Source organism: Ascaphus truei (genome assembly GCF_040206685.1).
Source record: "Ascaphus truei isolate aAscTru1 chromosome 20 unlocalized genomic scaffold, aAscTru1.hap1 SUPER_20_unloc_1, whole genome shotgun sequence".
In the NCBI taxonomy this organism is placed as follows: domain Eukaryota; kingdom Metazoa; phylum Chordata; class Amphibia; order Anura; family Ascaphidae; genus Ascaphus; species Ascaphus truei.
In genome coordinates, this window is record NW_027453857.1 from 250001 (window position 1) to 266220 (window position 16220).

The window sequence follows — 16220 nt, forward strand, 5'->3', positions numbered from 1 at the left end:
CCAAACCCCCTCTCCCATGACACCTCCCCTGCTCAATGGGTGCCTTGTGACCCAGCTGCCCACCCTGGCACTGGGACACCACTGGCATCCTTGAAGCACTCAATAAGTCCTGAGGGGTTGGCCTGGCAAAATTGTCCTCCGGCATTGTTCAGTACATTGCCCTGGCCACATTGGATAGTGAAGTCCAGATCCTGCTGAGCAGGGCTCCAACGTGGCCGCCGGGCATCCTCCTTTGCCACCTTCTGCCCCCCACCCAGTGCCTGGTGAACCAAGCCCATCGTGAAGGGGCACCTCTGCAGACCAGGCTGCATACTGCCCAGAGACTGGCATGTCTCTGCACCAGCGGGAGACCAGCTATCAAGCACAGACCGTCGCTTTCCTGTCAACCAAGTCTGGGAAAGAGCTATGTCACTATCCTGTAGGGACCCTACCTGCCCTGGCCCTGTGCCCACCTGTAGCTGCTCCGCTATACCCTTGCCTCTCCTCCCTGGCTCTGGGGCAGTCCCCACCCCGAGTGGCATCACTTCTGGAATCCAGAAACCACCTGGGGTGCTGACTCCTACCCTCTCCTGTGCCCCCTGGGCAAGGCAATCTCCTAGTATCCTGTACTGGGGTCCCTGGTACCCAGGTGCTTTGCCCCTGCCCTCTCAACACTGAAGGCCAGGAAACAAGCACCTGCTACCACCACTGCTGCAAAGGCCAGCATCAATCCTCTCCCCTCCACTGTGCTGCCCTTCCTCCCTGTAGCTACCCTTGGCTGCCCTGGAGACAGAACCCTCTGCTGTACCTCCCAAGCCCTGACTACTGCTTCTGGCTGCCTACCTACCCACAGCACCACCTCTGGGAACCCTGGGGAATCTGTCAGGGGGGTCACTCCGGGCCAGTCAGAACAAGGGACCTCCTGCCTACCTAGCCCATCCCTAGCTTCTGCCAGCTGCCTGACACCCCACTGACCTCCTATCTCCCCCTGCTCCCCAGTGTCTCCCTGCCTAGCCTCCCCTAGGCGCAGCACCTCAGCCCCTGCTGATGACTCCTGCTGCTTACCTCCCTGCAGCCCACCTGCACTCCGCTCCCCCCTAGGCAATCCTAACCCAGACCCTGGAACTCCCTGAGTGCACCTACCTCCCTGACCTTGTCTCCCCCTTACCAGGGATGAGCTATGGGGCATCTCTCTAGATGCAACCGCCTTAGCTCTTGGCTGGCAGGTATCCCTGGGGTGGCACAAGCTTGCCACTGCCCATGATACCCCCAGCCCATAGCCAGGCTGCAACAGGGGGTTGCTGATCTGAGAGACCCCCTGAGGCTCCGCCAGGGTAATGGGGAACTCTAGCTGCCATACCTGCTGCTTTCCCTCCCCGGCTACCACTAGCCCTCCTTCTCCTACTGAGACCTGGTGCTGGCTACCTACCTGCAGCCTTCCTTCACTCCGCTTCTCCCTAGCCACTCCTAACCTGGATCCTAGGGACAAGAGTGAGGCCATCTCCCTGACACTGCCTCCCCATTACCGGAGAGGAGCCCAGGGGCACTGGAGCAGAAGCACCTACCTTGGCTCTTGGCTGGCAGGTAATCTGGGGGTGGGCTAACTGCGCCACTGCCCCTGATACCTCCAGCCCATAGCCAAGTGACAACAGTGAGGCTCTAAACCGAGAGACCCTCTGAGGCTCTGCCAGGGTAATGGGGCAATCTGGCTGGTTCACTTGCTGCCTTCCCTCCCCGGTTCCCACTGGTCCACCCAACCCTCTCCCAGGCAATCCTACCCTAGAGCTGGGTGCTAACGGGGCTAGCCCCTCTCCCTGAAGCTGTGCCCCCATTACCGGAGGTGAGCTCAGGGTTGCTGGTGCGGATGCACCGACCTTAGCTCCTGGCTGGTAGGTGATCCTGGGGTGGTCTAACTTTGCCACAACCCCTGGTACCTCCAGCCCATAGCAAGGCTGCAACAGGGGGGCTCTTAACTGAGAGTCCCCTTGATGCTCCGCCAGGGTAATGGGAAAGCTTACCTGCCCTACAAGCTGCCCTTCCTTCCCCTCCCCTGGTACCCCTATCTCCTGCCACCCACCGGTCACTCCTACAGGGGAATAACAGGGTACAGTCATAGGTAAAAATAAGTCAGGGTCAGTCTGCGACTGGGTCTGGCTTACCTCGCTGGTCCCCGCAGAGACCGCCGCCTTCGTTGATCCCGATTGCAGGGGGGCTGGAGTGGCCGTCGCCGGCATCATCTGGGCCGGGAAGCAACGGGCAACTGCCGCAACAGCTCCCGGGTTTGGCACAGGTAAAACGGTGCAGGACAAGGGTCCCAGGTCCTCGTGGAGAAACACGGCTCCATTCAAACCCGGTAAAATAACCCCCTCCCGCAATCCCTGTCCCTCTCCCCACTCAGAAAGGGCTCCGGCACTTTGCCGGAATCGCGGCTCTTCCGCCTTCGTCGCCGCCACGGGCGAGCCCCAGGCGAGCCCTGGGTAGCTGCCGCAACAGCACCCGGCTTTGGCACAGGGTCGCCGATGCAGATCGTGGGGCTCTGGTCATTGCTGGGGATCGTCGACTCCGCCAAACAATGTGAAACACCCACCTCCCGCACACCCCAACCTTACCTCCAAATAAAATTGCCTCCGGCAGGATGACAGAATGGCGGCTTCTCCTCCGCTGCCGCCACCGGTTCTCCGCCGGAATCCGATGGATGGCCGCCGCTCTCTGCCGCTCTTGCCGATGCAGCCCGGCCAGGTTCTCCAGTGAACGTCCCGTGAAGGGTTGTTGCCCCGGCTGGGCGGGAGCCATCGGAGGATGCCGCTAAATGGGTCATCTTTTCCGCAGCTCGTGAGCGCTGGCCCTGAGGGGCTTCTTCGCCCGACCGCGCACGGTCCGGGCACCGGGCATTGATGTGACCCGCTTGTTGGCAGTGCCGCGGCGCCTGCTGGAGCTCCTCCGCCGCCGGTGGACTACCCCCCGCAAGAGACTGCTGAGTCCAGAGCGGAGGTGCTCGATCGCCGGACTCATGCCGGAGCTTCTCCGCCGCCGTTGGACAACCCCCCGCAGGGGGCTGCTGAGTCCAGAGCGGAGCTGCTCGAGCGCCGGGTTCAGGGAAGGAGTAAGCGGGTCTGTGCGATACCAACGCCATGAGCTGGGCCCACTTCGGGGAACCACGTCTCGCCCAATGCACACACCAGTGCTAGCTCTTTCATGGAAAATGGACGGGCCGCCGCAACGGCCGATACCTCTCCTGCTGCAAGACTTCCGTGGTCTCTGAGACCACCCGCTCCCTCCCCAAGTCTCTGCCGTCCCGGAGCTGGGTCCATTCCCTGCTCTCCGGGCGGTTTGATGGTTACGGCGGCTGCAGCGGTGGTTATTTGCTCAGCCGGCCGGGTTTCATGCTCACCGATCGCCGCCTCTCTCTCAGCCTTTCCGGCTGTAGGTTCCCGCGCCGACTTGATGCATTCCTCTGGTATCGGTGCCCGGCTCCAGTCACACGGATGGCCGGCACTTTGGTTCTGGAGGCAATGCTTCTCACAAGTAGGGGAACAGTGAGGAGGTGCCATATCTTGTGTTATATGTTGTACACTGTGTGTTCAATATCTTTAGTGTTAGGAACTCGCAATTCACCTCGAGTTCCAACTGTATTACAGAGTCCCGCAGTAAACTGTAATACAGGTTCAGTTCAGTCCCGCCGCTGCCACCAGTTTATTATAAGCTTGTCACGGTAACTTATGACAAGATATAATAGACACCAAAAATACCTGGAATGAACTGAACACGACTAGATACAGTATGATAAAATATAATTTATTCCTTAATGAAGGTGAACACACAAGATATACAAATAACAGGCGAAATATACACTTATTTAAGGAGTTTGGACAAGAAAGCCATCAGGATACAGGATTGACAATTTCTTCCATAATACATGTTCAGATGTAGACATCACGGAAATACACGAAGACACAGAGTATAGGCTGGGCCTCGTTTATATGCAATCTCCAGTCTATACCTTACTATTGAGTGTAGGCCATTGGAGAACAATTACCTGCACCCAATCTCTCCTTGCCACCTCACCTGAGGGCACCATAATACCTGCCCACTGGGAGGGTATTATTATAATCAGGGGGCTTATTTCCTCAGCCCCCCTACCACACTTGCTCAGCCTTAAATACAGTTATTTCCCATTGAACACAACCTAAACCCAACCCCTGTCATAAATCAGTGGTGAGCTTGACAGTCTTACCCCAGAGTAAAACTCCTCCCACCCCAGGACGTTTAAAAACTGCTTTTCCTATCTAAATAACTTCATAACTTCAGTTCAGTAGTACTTACTGGCACGAAAGTCATATTAATACATTCCGGCACGCATGACGCTACCAAAGAGACTAAATATTACCGTGTAATACTAAAATGAAGAGAGATATTAATATCTGTCTCTTAGTACCTTCTAGACATCATGTGTCTGTAATCATTATTTGCGACTCGGTCCCACGGATACACACATGTAACTTTTAGCATGTTCAGCCGAGGACATCACATGATATTCTTATATTTAATAAGGTCACTCATTCTGATATCTCCTTCTGTAGCCGCACCCCAGGCCCCCATAAAACCCCTTGTCAAGAAATGCTTTGAAGCTGGGCCTCCTGTGTAGAGAACGTTTATCACAGGTGCTATATTTCACACCCAATGCTCCAGACATGGGTTAGCTGTCTCTACCAGCAATATACAGTTGGTTGCTGAAGCAGGGTAAAAACACCTTATTGAACCGCAGTCCAGTTAACCCCTTGCTTCCCACGTGAGAGCAGGGGGTGGCCAAATGGGGTATAACCCCTTCAATACCGGGCCAAACCCCCTCTCCCTTGACACCGTCACTCACCTCTTATATTGTATTTCTTATATACAGATCCCAAGAACAGCGACACAATCCCCCCGTACATTATTATGACTGTGACTCTCAGCACCGTCCCTCACCCCTTATATTGTATTTCTTATATACAGATCCCAAGAACAGCGACACAATCCCTCCGTACATTATTATTACTGTGTCTCTCAGCACCGTCCCTCACCTCTTATATTGTATTTCTTATATACAGAACCCAAGAACGACTCCAGCACTCCGTACATTATTATTGCTGTGGTTGGGGTCCTGGTGGTTATCGCTGCTGGGGTTGGATTCTATGCGTACAAGAAGCGTTCAGGTCAGTAACAAATAAACGGATATGCAATTATTGTACACACAGGGAGCTTGTTTTATATACACACCCACACAATGAGGTTGTGTTATACACACAGGTTGTGTTATATACCTGCACACAAACGGGGAGCTTGTATTATACTACACGCAAACACAGGGAGCTTGTGTTATACGGCGCTGTGACAGAATGTAGTTGAGGCCAGATAAACCTATACACACAGTACTGGTGTTTAACCAATCCCTCCGGGGTTTATTCAGAACACACGCTAACATAAAATATTAGGTACACTGTCCATTTAAGCCAAAACACAAAGCATAAAAAGAAAGCCTACTCCACCTTTTGGAGACTTACTAGACAGGATGGGCAGTAGCTACCTGACTCACAGGCTAGGCCAGTTACCAGTCTCAAACATTTAAAACAATACCTGGGAACAATATACAAAGGCATTATCTGACACTGCTGGTCCGGCGTCTCCGGTTTCTACAGCGAAACGGCAGATGCAGGCGTTGCAGTCCTGCTGCTCCCAGGAAGTTTCTTTGCTGGCTTCTCTCTGGTGCAGGGTGTTTAGGTCCCCGCTGTTCCCAGGCAAATCCCTCTGGAAACAAGAAGCCTGGGGGCCTGCAGACTTGGAGCCGGTTACAGTCACTCCTCCTGTGACCCTCCACTCTTGCTGGGGCAGGAATATGGACACGCAGTTACTTCCTGCTTTTTGAACCGGGCTCATTACACGCCCAACAAAGCAAGTCTTCAGGTTGTCACCTGGTCTTGTTTTAGCCTGCGTGTCTCATTCGCTGGACACCGGTGGCACGCTTACGGGGTCCTGCATTCTGGGACCGGGTTGCCGTGGCAGCAGGGTCTTCTACCCGCCCCCTTAAACAAGTTTGCATCTCCATTCTGCTCTTTTCAGGCGTATTCCTTACACGGTGAAAGAAAAAAGACACGGGTAGATTATCTCATTCCACATCACTGGCATTTTATCCCATGTCCTCCCGTGGGTCACCGCCTGTAACCGTCTCTCACCTCCCAGAATAAGTACCTCCCGGGGGTCACCGTCTGTAGCCGTCCCTCTCCTCCCAGAATGAGTACCTCCTGTGTGTCACCGTCTGTAGCCGTCCCTCTCCTCCCAGAATGAGTACCTCCCGTGGGTCACCGTCTGTAGCCGTCCCTCTCCTCCCAGAATGAGTACCTCCCATGGGTCACCGCCTGTAACCGTCTCTCCCCTCCCAGAATGAGTACCTCCCGTGGGTCACCGTCTGTAACCTTCTCTCCTCCCAGAATGAGTACCTCCCGTGGGTCACCGTCTGTAACCGTCTCTCCCCTCCCAGAATGAGTACCTCCCGTGGGTCACTGTCTGTAGCCGTCTCTCCTCCCAGAATGCGTACCTCCCGTGGGTCACCATCTGTAGCCGTCTCTCCTCCCAGAATGAGTACCTCTCGTGGGTCACCGCCTGTAACCGTCCCTCTCCCCTCCCAGAATGAGTACCTCCCGTGGCTCACTGTCTGTAGCCATCTCTCCCTTCCCAGAATGAGTACCTCCCATGGGTCACCGTCTGTAGTTGTCTCTCCTCCCAGAATGAGTACCTCCCGTGGGTCACCGTCTGTAGCCGTCTCTCTCCTCCCAGAATGAGTACCTCTCGTGGGTCACCGCCTTTAACCGTCTCTCTCCTCCCAGAATGAGTACCCTTGTGGGTCACCTCCTGTAGCCGTCTCTCCCCTCCCAGAATGAGTACCTCCCATGGGTCACCGTCTGTAGCCGTCCCTCTCCCCCCAGAATGAGTACCTCCCGTGGGTCACCATCTGTAGCTGTCTCTCCCCTCCCAGAATGAGTACCTCCCGTGGGTCACCGTCTGTAGCCGTGTCTCCTCCCAGAATGAGTACCTCCCGTTGGTCACCGTCTGTAGCCGTGTCTCCTCCCCTCCCAGAATGAGTACCTCCCGTGGGTCACCGTCTGTAGCCGTCTCTCCCCTCCCAGAATGAGTACCTCCCGTGGGTCGCCACCTGTAACCGTCTCTCCCTTCCCACAATGAGTACCTCTTGTGGGTCACCGTCTGTAACCGTCTCTCTCCTCCCAGAATGAGTACCTCCCATGGGTCACCGCCTGTAGCCATCTCTCCCCACCCAGAATGAGTACCTCCCATGGGTCACCGTCTGTAACCGTCTCTCCTCCCAGAATGAGTACCTCCCGTGGGTCACCGTCTCTAGCAGTCTCTCCCCTCCCAGAATGAGTACCTCCCGTGGGTCACCATCTGTAACCGTCTCTCCTCCCAGAATGAGTACCTCCCGTGGGTCACCACCTGTAACCGTCTGTCCCTCCCAGAATGAGTTCCTCCCGTGGCTCACCGTTTGTAACCGTCTCTCTCCTCCCAGAATGAGTACCTCCCGTGGGTCACCGTCTGTAGCCGTCTCTCCCCTCCCAGAATAATTACCTCCCGTGGGTCACCGTCTGTAGCCGTCTCTCTCCTCCCAGAATGAGTACCTCTCGTGAGTCACCGTTTGTAACCGTCCCTCTCCTCCCAGAATAAGTACCTCCCGTGGGTCAACGTTTGTAGCCGTCTCTCTCTCCTCCCAGAATGAGTACCTCCCGTGGGTCACCGTCTGTAGCCATCTCTCCTCCCAGAATGAGTACCTCTCGTGGGTCACCGTCTGTAGCCGTCTCTCTCCCAGAATGAGTACCTCCCGTGGGTCACCGTCTGTAACCGTCTCTCTCCTCCCAGAATGAGTTCCTCCCGTGGCTCACCGTTTGTAACCGTCGCTCTCCTCCCAGAATGAGTACCTCCTATGGGTCACCGTCTGTAGCCATGTCTCCTCCCAGAATGAGTACCTCCCGTGGGTCGCCGTCTGTAACCGTCTCTCTCCTCCCAGAATGAGTACCTCCCGTGGGTCACCGTCTGTAGCAGTCTCTCCCCTCCCAGAATGAGTACCTCCCGTGGGTCACCATCTGTAACGTCTCTCCTCCCAGAATGAGTACCTCCCGTGGGTCACCGCCTGTAACCGTCTGTCCCCTCCCAGAATGAGTTCCTCCCGTGGCTCACCGTTTGTAACCGTCTCTCTCCTCCCAGAATGAGTACCTCCCGTGGATCACTGTCTGTAGCCGTCTCTCTCCTCCCAGAATGAGTACCTCTCGTGGGTCACCGTCTGTAACCGTCCCTCTCCTCCCAGAATGAGTACCTCCCGTGGGTCAACGTCTGTAGCCGTCTCTCTCTCCTCCCAGAATGAGTTCCTCCCGTGGGTCACCGTCTGTAGCCGTCTCTCTCCTCCCAGAATGAGTACCTCTCGTGGGTTACCGTCTGTAGCCATGTCTCCTCCCAGAATGAGTACCTCCCGTGGGTCACCGTCTGTAACCGTCTCTCTCCTCCCAGAATGAGTTCCTCCCATGGGTCACCGTCTGTAGCCATGTCTCCTCCCAGAATGAGTACCTCCCGTGGGTCACCGTCTGTAGCCGTCTCTCCCCTCCCAGAATGAGTACCTCCCGTGGGTCGCCGTCTGTAACCGTCTCTCTCCTCCCAGAATGAGTACCTCCCGTGGGTCACCGTCTGTAACCGTCTCCCTCCTCCCAGAAGGAGTAGCTCTCATGGGTCACCGTCTGTAGCCGTCTCTCCTCCCAGAATGAGTACCTCCCGTGGGTCGCCGTCTGTAGCTTTATCCCCTGCAGGGATCCTTGCCTTTCTGCCGGACTTCTGGCTCTGTATTCGGGTGTCCGCTGCATGTATTTCACCTGCTGACCTCCGGAGGCGCTGCATCCCACTTCTGCCACCATATGTTTGCCTGTGTTCTATATAAACCCCTGAGGGCTTGTTTAAACACAAGTACTGTGTGTGTGTTTGTGTGTGTCTGTGTGTGTTTCTCTGACACACAGGCAGCTCTGTCACAGGCGCACACACTGATCTCTGCTGCATGGAATTGGTGGGACAGAATTACCCAGCGTGTCATTATATTACTCACCTAATTCTGTATCTTCTGTTCTTTTTAGGAAACAACACGCCTGGGGCTCGTTACAACCGTCAGTAACACATTTATCTCTCACCTGTGTGCTCCTATGGGAGAGTGTATTGTACCTGTGGGGGGATTGTGTGTGTGTGTGTGTGTGTGTGTGTGTGTGTGTGTGTGTGTGTTCTCAGTTTTGATATTAAACACAGTAACATGTAATTTTCTCTCCCTTAGCGGCTGCAAACAGTGATAACTCACCGCCCCCCCCCACCGCCTGCGCGTGAGGTACTGAGTCCCGCCTCGCGGCTATAACAAGGCCGTAGGTAAATACTATATATTACGTGACCGATGGCTGACACTTTCACGGCTTTGGGTGGGGGGAGAATGTGGGAAACATCTGGAATAAAGACTGAACAAATCCGGGAATAAAATCCTGTCAGATACCTGTGAGAGAGAGCAGTTTATGTTTCAGATCCGGGAATATAATCCTGTCAGATACCTGTGAGAGAGAGCAGCTTATATTTCAGATCCGGGAATATAATCCTGTCAGATACCTGTGAGAGAGCATCTTATATTTCAGATCCGGGAATATAATCCTGTCAGATACCTGTGAGAGAGAGCAGCTTATATTTCAGATCCGGGAATATAATCCTGTCAGATACCTGTGAGAGAGAGCATCTTATATTTCAGAGCCGGGAATATAATACTGTCAGATACCTGTGAGAGAGAGCAGTTATATTTCAGAGCCGGGAATATAATACCGTCAGATACCAGTGAGAGAGAGCAGCTTATATTTCAGAGCCGGGGATATAATCCTGTCAGATACCTGTGAGAGAGAGCAGCTTATATTTCAGATCCGGGTATATAATCCTGTCAGATACCTGTGAGAGAGAGCAGCTTATATTTCAGATCCGGGAATATAATCCTGTCAGATACCTGTGAGAGAGAGCAGTTTATATTTCAGAGCCGGGAATATAATCCTGTCAGATACCTGTGAGAGAGAGCAGCTTATATTTCAGAGCCGGGAATATAATCCTGTCAGATACCTGTGAGAGAGAGCAGTTTATATTTCAGAGCCGGGAATATAATCCTGTCAGATACCTGTGAGAGAGAGCATCTTATATTTCAGATCCGGGAATATAATCCTGTCAGATACCTGTGAGAGAGAGCATTTTATATTTCAGATCCGGGAATATAATCCTGTCAGATACCTGTGAGAGAGAGCAGCTTATATTTCAGATCCGGGTATATAATCCTGTCAGATACCTGTGAGAGAGAGCAGTTTATATTTCAGATCCGGGAATATAATCCTGTCAGATACCTGTGAGAGAGAACAGCTTATATTTCAGATCCGGGAATATAATCCTGTCAGATACCTGTGAGAGAGAGCAGTTTATATTTCAGAGCCGGGAATATAATCCTGTCAGATACCTGTGAGAGAGAGCAGCTTATATTTCAGAGCCGGGAATATAATCCTGTCAGATACCTGTGAGAGAGAGCAGTTTATATTTCAGAGCCGGGAATATAATCCTGTCAGATACCTGTGAGAGAGAGCATCTTATATTTCAGATCCGGGAATATAATCCTGTCAGATACCTGTGAGAGAGAGCATTTTATATTTCAGATCCGGGAATATAATCCTGTCAGATACCTGTGAGAGAGAGCAGTTTATATTTCAGAGCCGGGAATATAATCCTGTCAGATACCTGTGAGAGAGAGCAGCTTATATTTCAGATCCGGGAATATAATACTGTCAGATACCTGTGAGAGAGAGCATCTTATATTTCAGAGCCGGGAATATAATCCTGTCAGATACCTGTGAGAGAGAGCAGCTTATATTTCAGATCCGGGAATATAATACTGTCAGATACCTGTGAGAGAGAGCATCTTATATTTCAGAGCCGGGAATATAATCCTGTCAGATACCTGTGAGAGAGAGCATCTTATATTTCAGATCCGGGAATATAATCCTGTCAGATACCTGTGAGAGAGAGCAGCTTATATTTCAGATCCGGGGATATAATACTGTCAGATACCTGTGAGAGAGAGCATCTTATATTTCAGATCCGGGAATATAATCCTGTCAGATACCTGTGAGAGAGAGCATCTTATATTTCAGAGCCGGGAATATAATCCTGTCAGATACCTGTGAGAGAGAGCAGTTTATATTTCAGATCCGGGAATATAATCCTGTCAGATACCTGTGAGAGAGCAATTTATATTTCAGATCCGGGAATATAATCCTGTCAGATACCTGTGAGAGAGAGCAGTTTATATTTCAGATCCGGGAATATAATCCTGTCAGATACCTGTGAGAGAGCAGTTTATATTTCAGATCCGGGAATATAATCCTGTCAGATACCTGTGAGAGAGAGCAGTTTATATTTCAGAGCCGGGAATATAATCCTGTCAGATACCTGTGAGAGAGCAGTTTATATTTCAGATCCGGGAATATAATCCTGTCAGATACCTGTGAGAGAGAGCATTTTATATTTCAGATCCGGGAATATAATCCTGTCAGATACCTGTGAGAGAGAGCAGTTTATATTTCAGATCCGGGAATATAATCCTGTCAGATACCTGTGAGAGAGAGCATCTTATATTTCAGAGCCGGGAATATAATCCTGTCAGATACCTGTGAGAGAGAGCAGTTTATATTTCAGAGCCGGGAATATAATCCTGTCAGATACCTGTGAGAAAGAGCAGTTTATATTTCAGATCCGGGAATATAATCCTGTCAGATACCTGTGAGAGAGCAGTTTATATTTCAGAGCCGGGAATATAATCCTGTCAGATACCTGTGAGAGAGAGCAGTTTATATTTCAGAGCCGGGAATATAATCCTGTCAGATACCTGTGAGAGAGAGCAGTTTATATTTCAGAGCCGGGAATATAATCCTGTCAGATACCTGTGAGAGAGAGCATCTTATATTTCAGATCCGGGAATATAATCCTGTCAGATACCTGTGAGAGAGAGCATCTTATATTTCAGAGCCGGGAATATAATCCTGTCAGATACCTGTGAGAGAGAGCAGTTTATATTTCAGATCCGGGAATATAATCCTGTCAGATACCTGTGAGAGAGAGCAGTTTATATTTCAGATCCGGGAATATAATCCTGTCAGATACCTGTGAGAGAGAGCATCTTATATTTCAGATCCGGGTATATAATCCTGTCAGATACCTGTGAGAGAGAGCATTTTATATTTCAGATCCGGGAATATAATACTGTCAGATACCTGTGAGAGAGAGCAGTTTATATTTCAGAGCCGGGAATATAATCCTGTCAGATACCTGTGAGAGAGAGCAGCTTATATTTCAGAGCCGGGAATATAATCCTGTCAGATACCTGTGAGAGAGAGCAGTTTATATTTCAGAGCCGGGAATATAATCCTGTCAGATACCTGTGAGAGAGAGCATCTTATATTTCAGATCCGGGAATATAATCCTGTCAGATACCTGTGAGAGAGAGCAGTTTATATTTCAGAGCCGGGAATATAATCCTGTCAGATACCTGTGAGAGAGAGCATCTTATATTTCAGAGCCGGGAATATAATCCTGTCAGATACCTGTGAGAGAGAGCAGTTTATATTTCAGATCCGGGAATATAATCCTGTCAGATACCTGTGAGAGAGAGCAGTTTATATTTCAGATCCGGGAATATAATCCTGTCAGATACCTGTGAGAGAGAGCATTTTATATTTCAGATCCGGGAATATAATCCTGTCAGATACCTGTGAGAGAGAGCAGCTTATATTTCAGAGCCGGGAATATAATACTGTCAGATACCTGTGAGAGAGAGCATTTTATATTTCAGATCCGGGGATATAATCCTGTCAGATACCTGTGAGAGAGCAGTTTATATTTCAGATCCGGGAATATAATCCTGTCAGATACCTGTGAGAGAGAGCAGCTTATATTTCAGATCTGGGAATATAATACTGTCAGATACCTGTGAGAGAGAGCATTTTATATTTCAGATCCGGGAATATAATCCTGTCAGATACCTGTGAGAGAGAGCAGCTTATATTTCAGATCCGGGAATATAATACTGTCAGATACCTGTGAGAGAGAGCATTTTATATTTCAGATCCGGGAATATAATCCTGTCAGATACCTGTGAGAGAGAGCATTTTATATTTCAGAGCCGGGAATATAATCCTGTCAGATACCTGTGAGAGAGAGCAGTTTATATTTCAGATCCGGGAATATAATCCTGTCAGATACCTGTGAGAGAGCAGTTTATATTTCAGATCTGGGAATATAATCCTGTCAGATACCTGTGAGAGAGAGCAGTTTATATTTCAGACCCGGGAATATAATCCTGTCAGATACCTGTGAGAGAGAGCAGCTTATATTTCAGGTCCGGGAATATAATCCTGTCAGATACCTGTGAGAGAGAGCAGTTTATATTTCAGAGCCGGGAATATAATCCTGTCAGATACCTGTGAGAGAGAGCAGTTTATATTTCAGAGCCGGGAATATAATCCTGTCAGATACCTGTGAGAGAGAGCATCTTATATTTCAGATCCGGGAATATAATCCTGTCAGATACCTGTGAGAGAGAGCATTTTATATTTCAGATCCGGGAATATAATCCTGTCAGATACCTGTGAGAGAGAGCAGTTTATATTTCAGAGCCGGGAATATAATCCTGTCAGATACCTGTGAGAGAGAGCAGCTTATATTTCAGAGCCGGGAATATAATCCTGTCAGATACCTGTGAGAGAGAGCATTTTATATTTCAGATCCGGGAATATAATCCTGTCAGATACCTGTGAGAGAGAGCAGTTTATATTTCAGATCCGGGAATATAATCCTGTCAGATACCTGTGAGAGAGAGCAGTTTATATTTCAGAGCCGGGAATATAATCCTGTCAGATACCTGTGAGAGAGAGCAGCTTATATTTCAGAGCCGGGAATATAATCCTGTCAGATACCTGTGAGAGAGAGCAGTTTATATTTCAGAGCCGGGAATATAATCCTGTCAGATACCTGTGAGAGAGAGCATCTTATATTTCAGATCCGGGAATATAATCCTGTCAGATACCTGTGAGAGAGAGCATTTTATATTTCAGATCCGGGAATATAATCCTGTCAGATACCTGTGAGAGAGAGCAGTTTATATTTCAGAGCCGGGAATATAATCCTGTCAGATACCTGTGAGAGAGAGCATCTTATATTTCAGAGCCGGGAATATAATCCTGTCAGATACCTGTGAGAGAGAGCAGTTTATATTTCATACCCGGGGATATAATCCTGTCAGATACCTGTGAGAGAGAGCATCTTATATTTCAGATCCGGGAATATAATCCTGTCAGATACCTGTGAGAGAGAGCATCTTATATTTCAGAGCCGGGAATATAATCCTGTCAGATACCTGTGAGAGAGAGCATCTTATATTTCAGAGCCGGGAATATAATCCTGTCAGATACCTGTGAGAGAGAGCATTTTATATTTCAGATCCGGGAATATAATCCTGTCAGATACCTGTGAGAGAGAGCATCTTATATTTCAGAGCCGGGAATATAATCCTGTCAGATACCTGTGAGAGAGAGCAGTTTATATTTCAGATCCGGGAATATAATCCTGTCAGATACCTGTGAGAGAGCAATTTATATTTCAGATCCGGGAATATAATCCTGTCAGATACCTGTGAGAGAGAGCAGTTTATATTTCAGATCCGGGAATATAATCCTGTCAGATACCTGTGAGAGAGCAGTTTATATTTCAGATCCGGGAATATAATCCTGTCAGATACCTGTGAGAGAGAGCAGTTTATATTTCAGAGCCGGGAATATAATCCTGTCAGATACCTGTGAGAGAGCAGTTTATATTTCAGATCCAGGAATATAATCCTGTCAGATACCTGTGAGAGAGAGCAGTTTATATTTCAGATCCGGGAATATAATCCTGTCAGATACCTGTGAGAGAGAGCATCTTATATTTCAGAGCCGGGAATATAATCCTGTCAGATACCTGTGAGAGAGAGCATCTTATATTTCAGAGCCGGGAATATAATCCTGTCAGATACCTGTGAGAGAGAGCAGCTTATATTTCAGATCCGGGGATATAATCCTGGCAGATACCTGTGAGAGAGCAGTTTATATTTCAGATCCGGGAATATAATCCTGTCAGATACCTGTGAGAGAGAGCAGCTTATATTTCAGATCCGGGGATATAATCCTGGCAGATACCTGTGAGAGAGCAGTTTATATTTCAGAGCCGGGAATATAATCCTGTCAGATACCTGTGAGAGAGAGCAGTTTATATTTCAGATCCGGGAATATAATCCTGTCAGATACCTGTGAGAGAGCAGTTTATATTTCAGAGCCGGGAATATAATCCTGTCAGATACCTGTGAGAGAGAGCAGCTTATATTTCAGAGCCGGGAATATAATCCTGTCAGATACCTGTGAGAGAGAGCAGTTTATATTTCAGAGCCGGGAATATAATCCTGTCAGATACCTGTGAGAGAGAGCATTTTATATTTCAGATCCGGGAATATAATCCTGTCAGATACCTGTGAGAGAGAGCATCTTATATTTCAGAGCCGGGAATATAATCCTGTCAGATACCTGTGAGAGAGAGCAGTTTATATTTCAGATCCGGGAATATAATCCTGTCAGATACCTGTGAGAGAGAGCAGTTTATATTTCAGATCCGGGAATATAATCCTGTCAGATACCTGTGAGAGAGAGCATCTTATATTTCAGATCCGGGTATATAATCCTGTCAGATACCTGTGAGAGAGAGCATTTTATATTTCAGATCCGGGAATATAATACTGTCAGATACCTGTGAGAGAGAGCAGTTTATATTTCAGAGCCGGGAATATAATCCTGTCAGATACCTGTGAGAGAGAGCAGCTTATATTTCAGAGCCGGGAATATAATCCTGTCAGATACCTGTGAGAGAGAGCAGTTTATATTTCAGAGCCGGGAATATAATCCTGTCAGATACCTGTGAGAGAGAGCATCTTATATTTCAGAGCCGGGAATATAATCCTGTCAGATACCTGTGAGAGAGAGCATCTTATATTTCAGAGCCGGGAATATAATCCTGTCAGATACCTGTGAGAGAGAGCAGTTTATATTTCAGATCCGGGAATATAATCCTGTCAGATA

The 16220-nt window shown here is 49.3% G+C and overlaps 1 protein-coding gene across 2 annotated transcripts in view; it reads left to right on the top strand.

The window, feature by feature from the left end:
• Positions 1-16220, top strand: part of LOC142474701 (class I histocompatibility antigen, F10 alpha chain-like) — an 86181-nt gene that overhangs the window by 60967 nt on the left and 8994 nt on the right. For both annotated transcript variants that reach the window (XM_075580887.1, XM_075580886.1), the window contains 3 exons: positions 5067-5171; positions 9138-9167; positions 9329-9417. In XM_075580887.1, the coding sequence (XP_075437002.1) occupies positions 5067-5171; positions 9138-9167; positions 9329-9378 (185 nt within the window). In that variant the 3' untranslated portion in view covers positions 9379-9417. The remainder of the gene's footprint in view (positions 1-5066; positions 5172-9137; positions 9168-9328; positions 9418-16220) is intronic.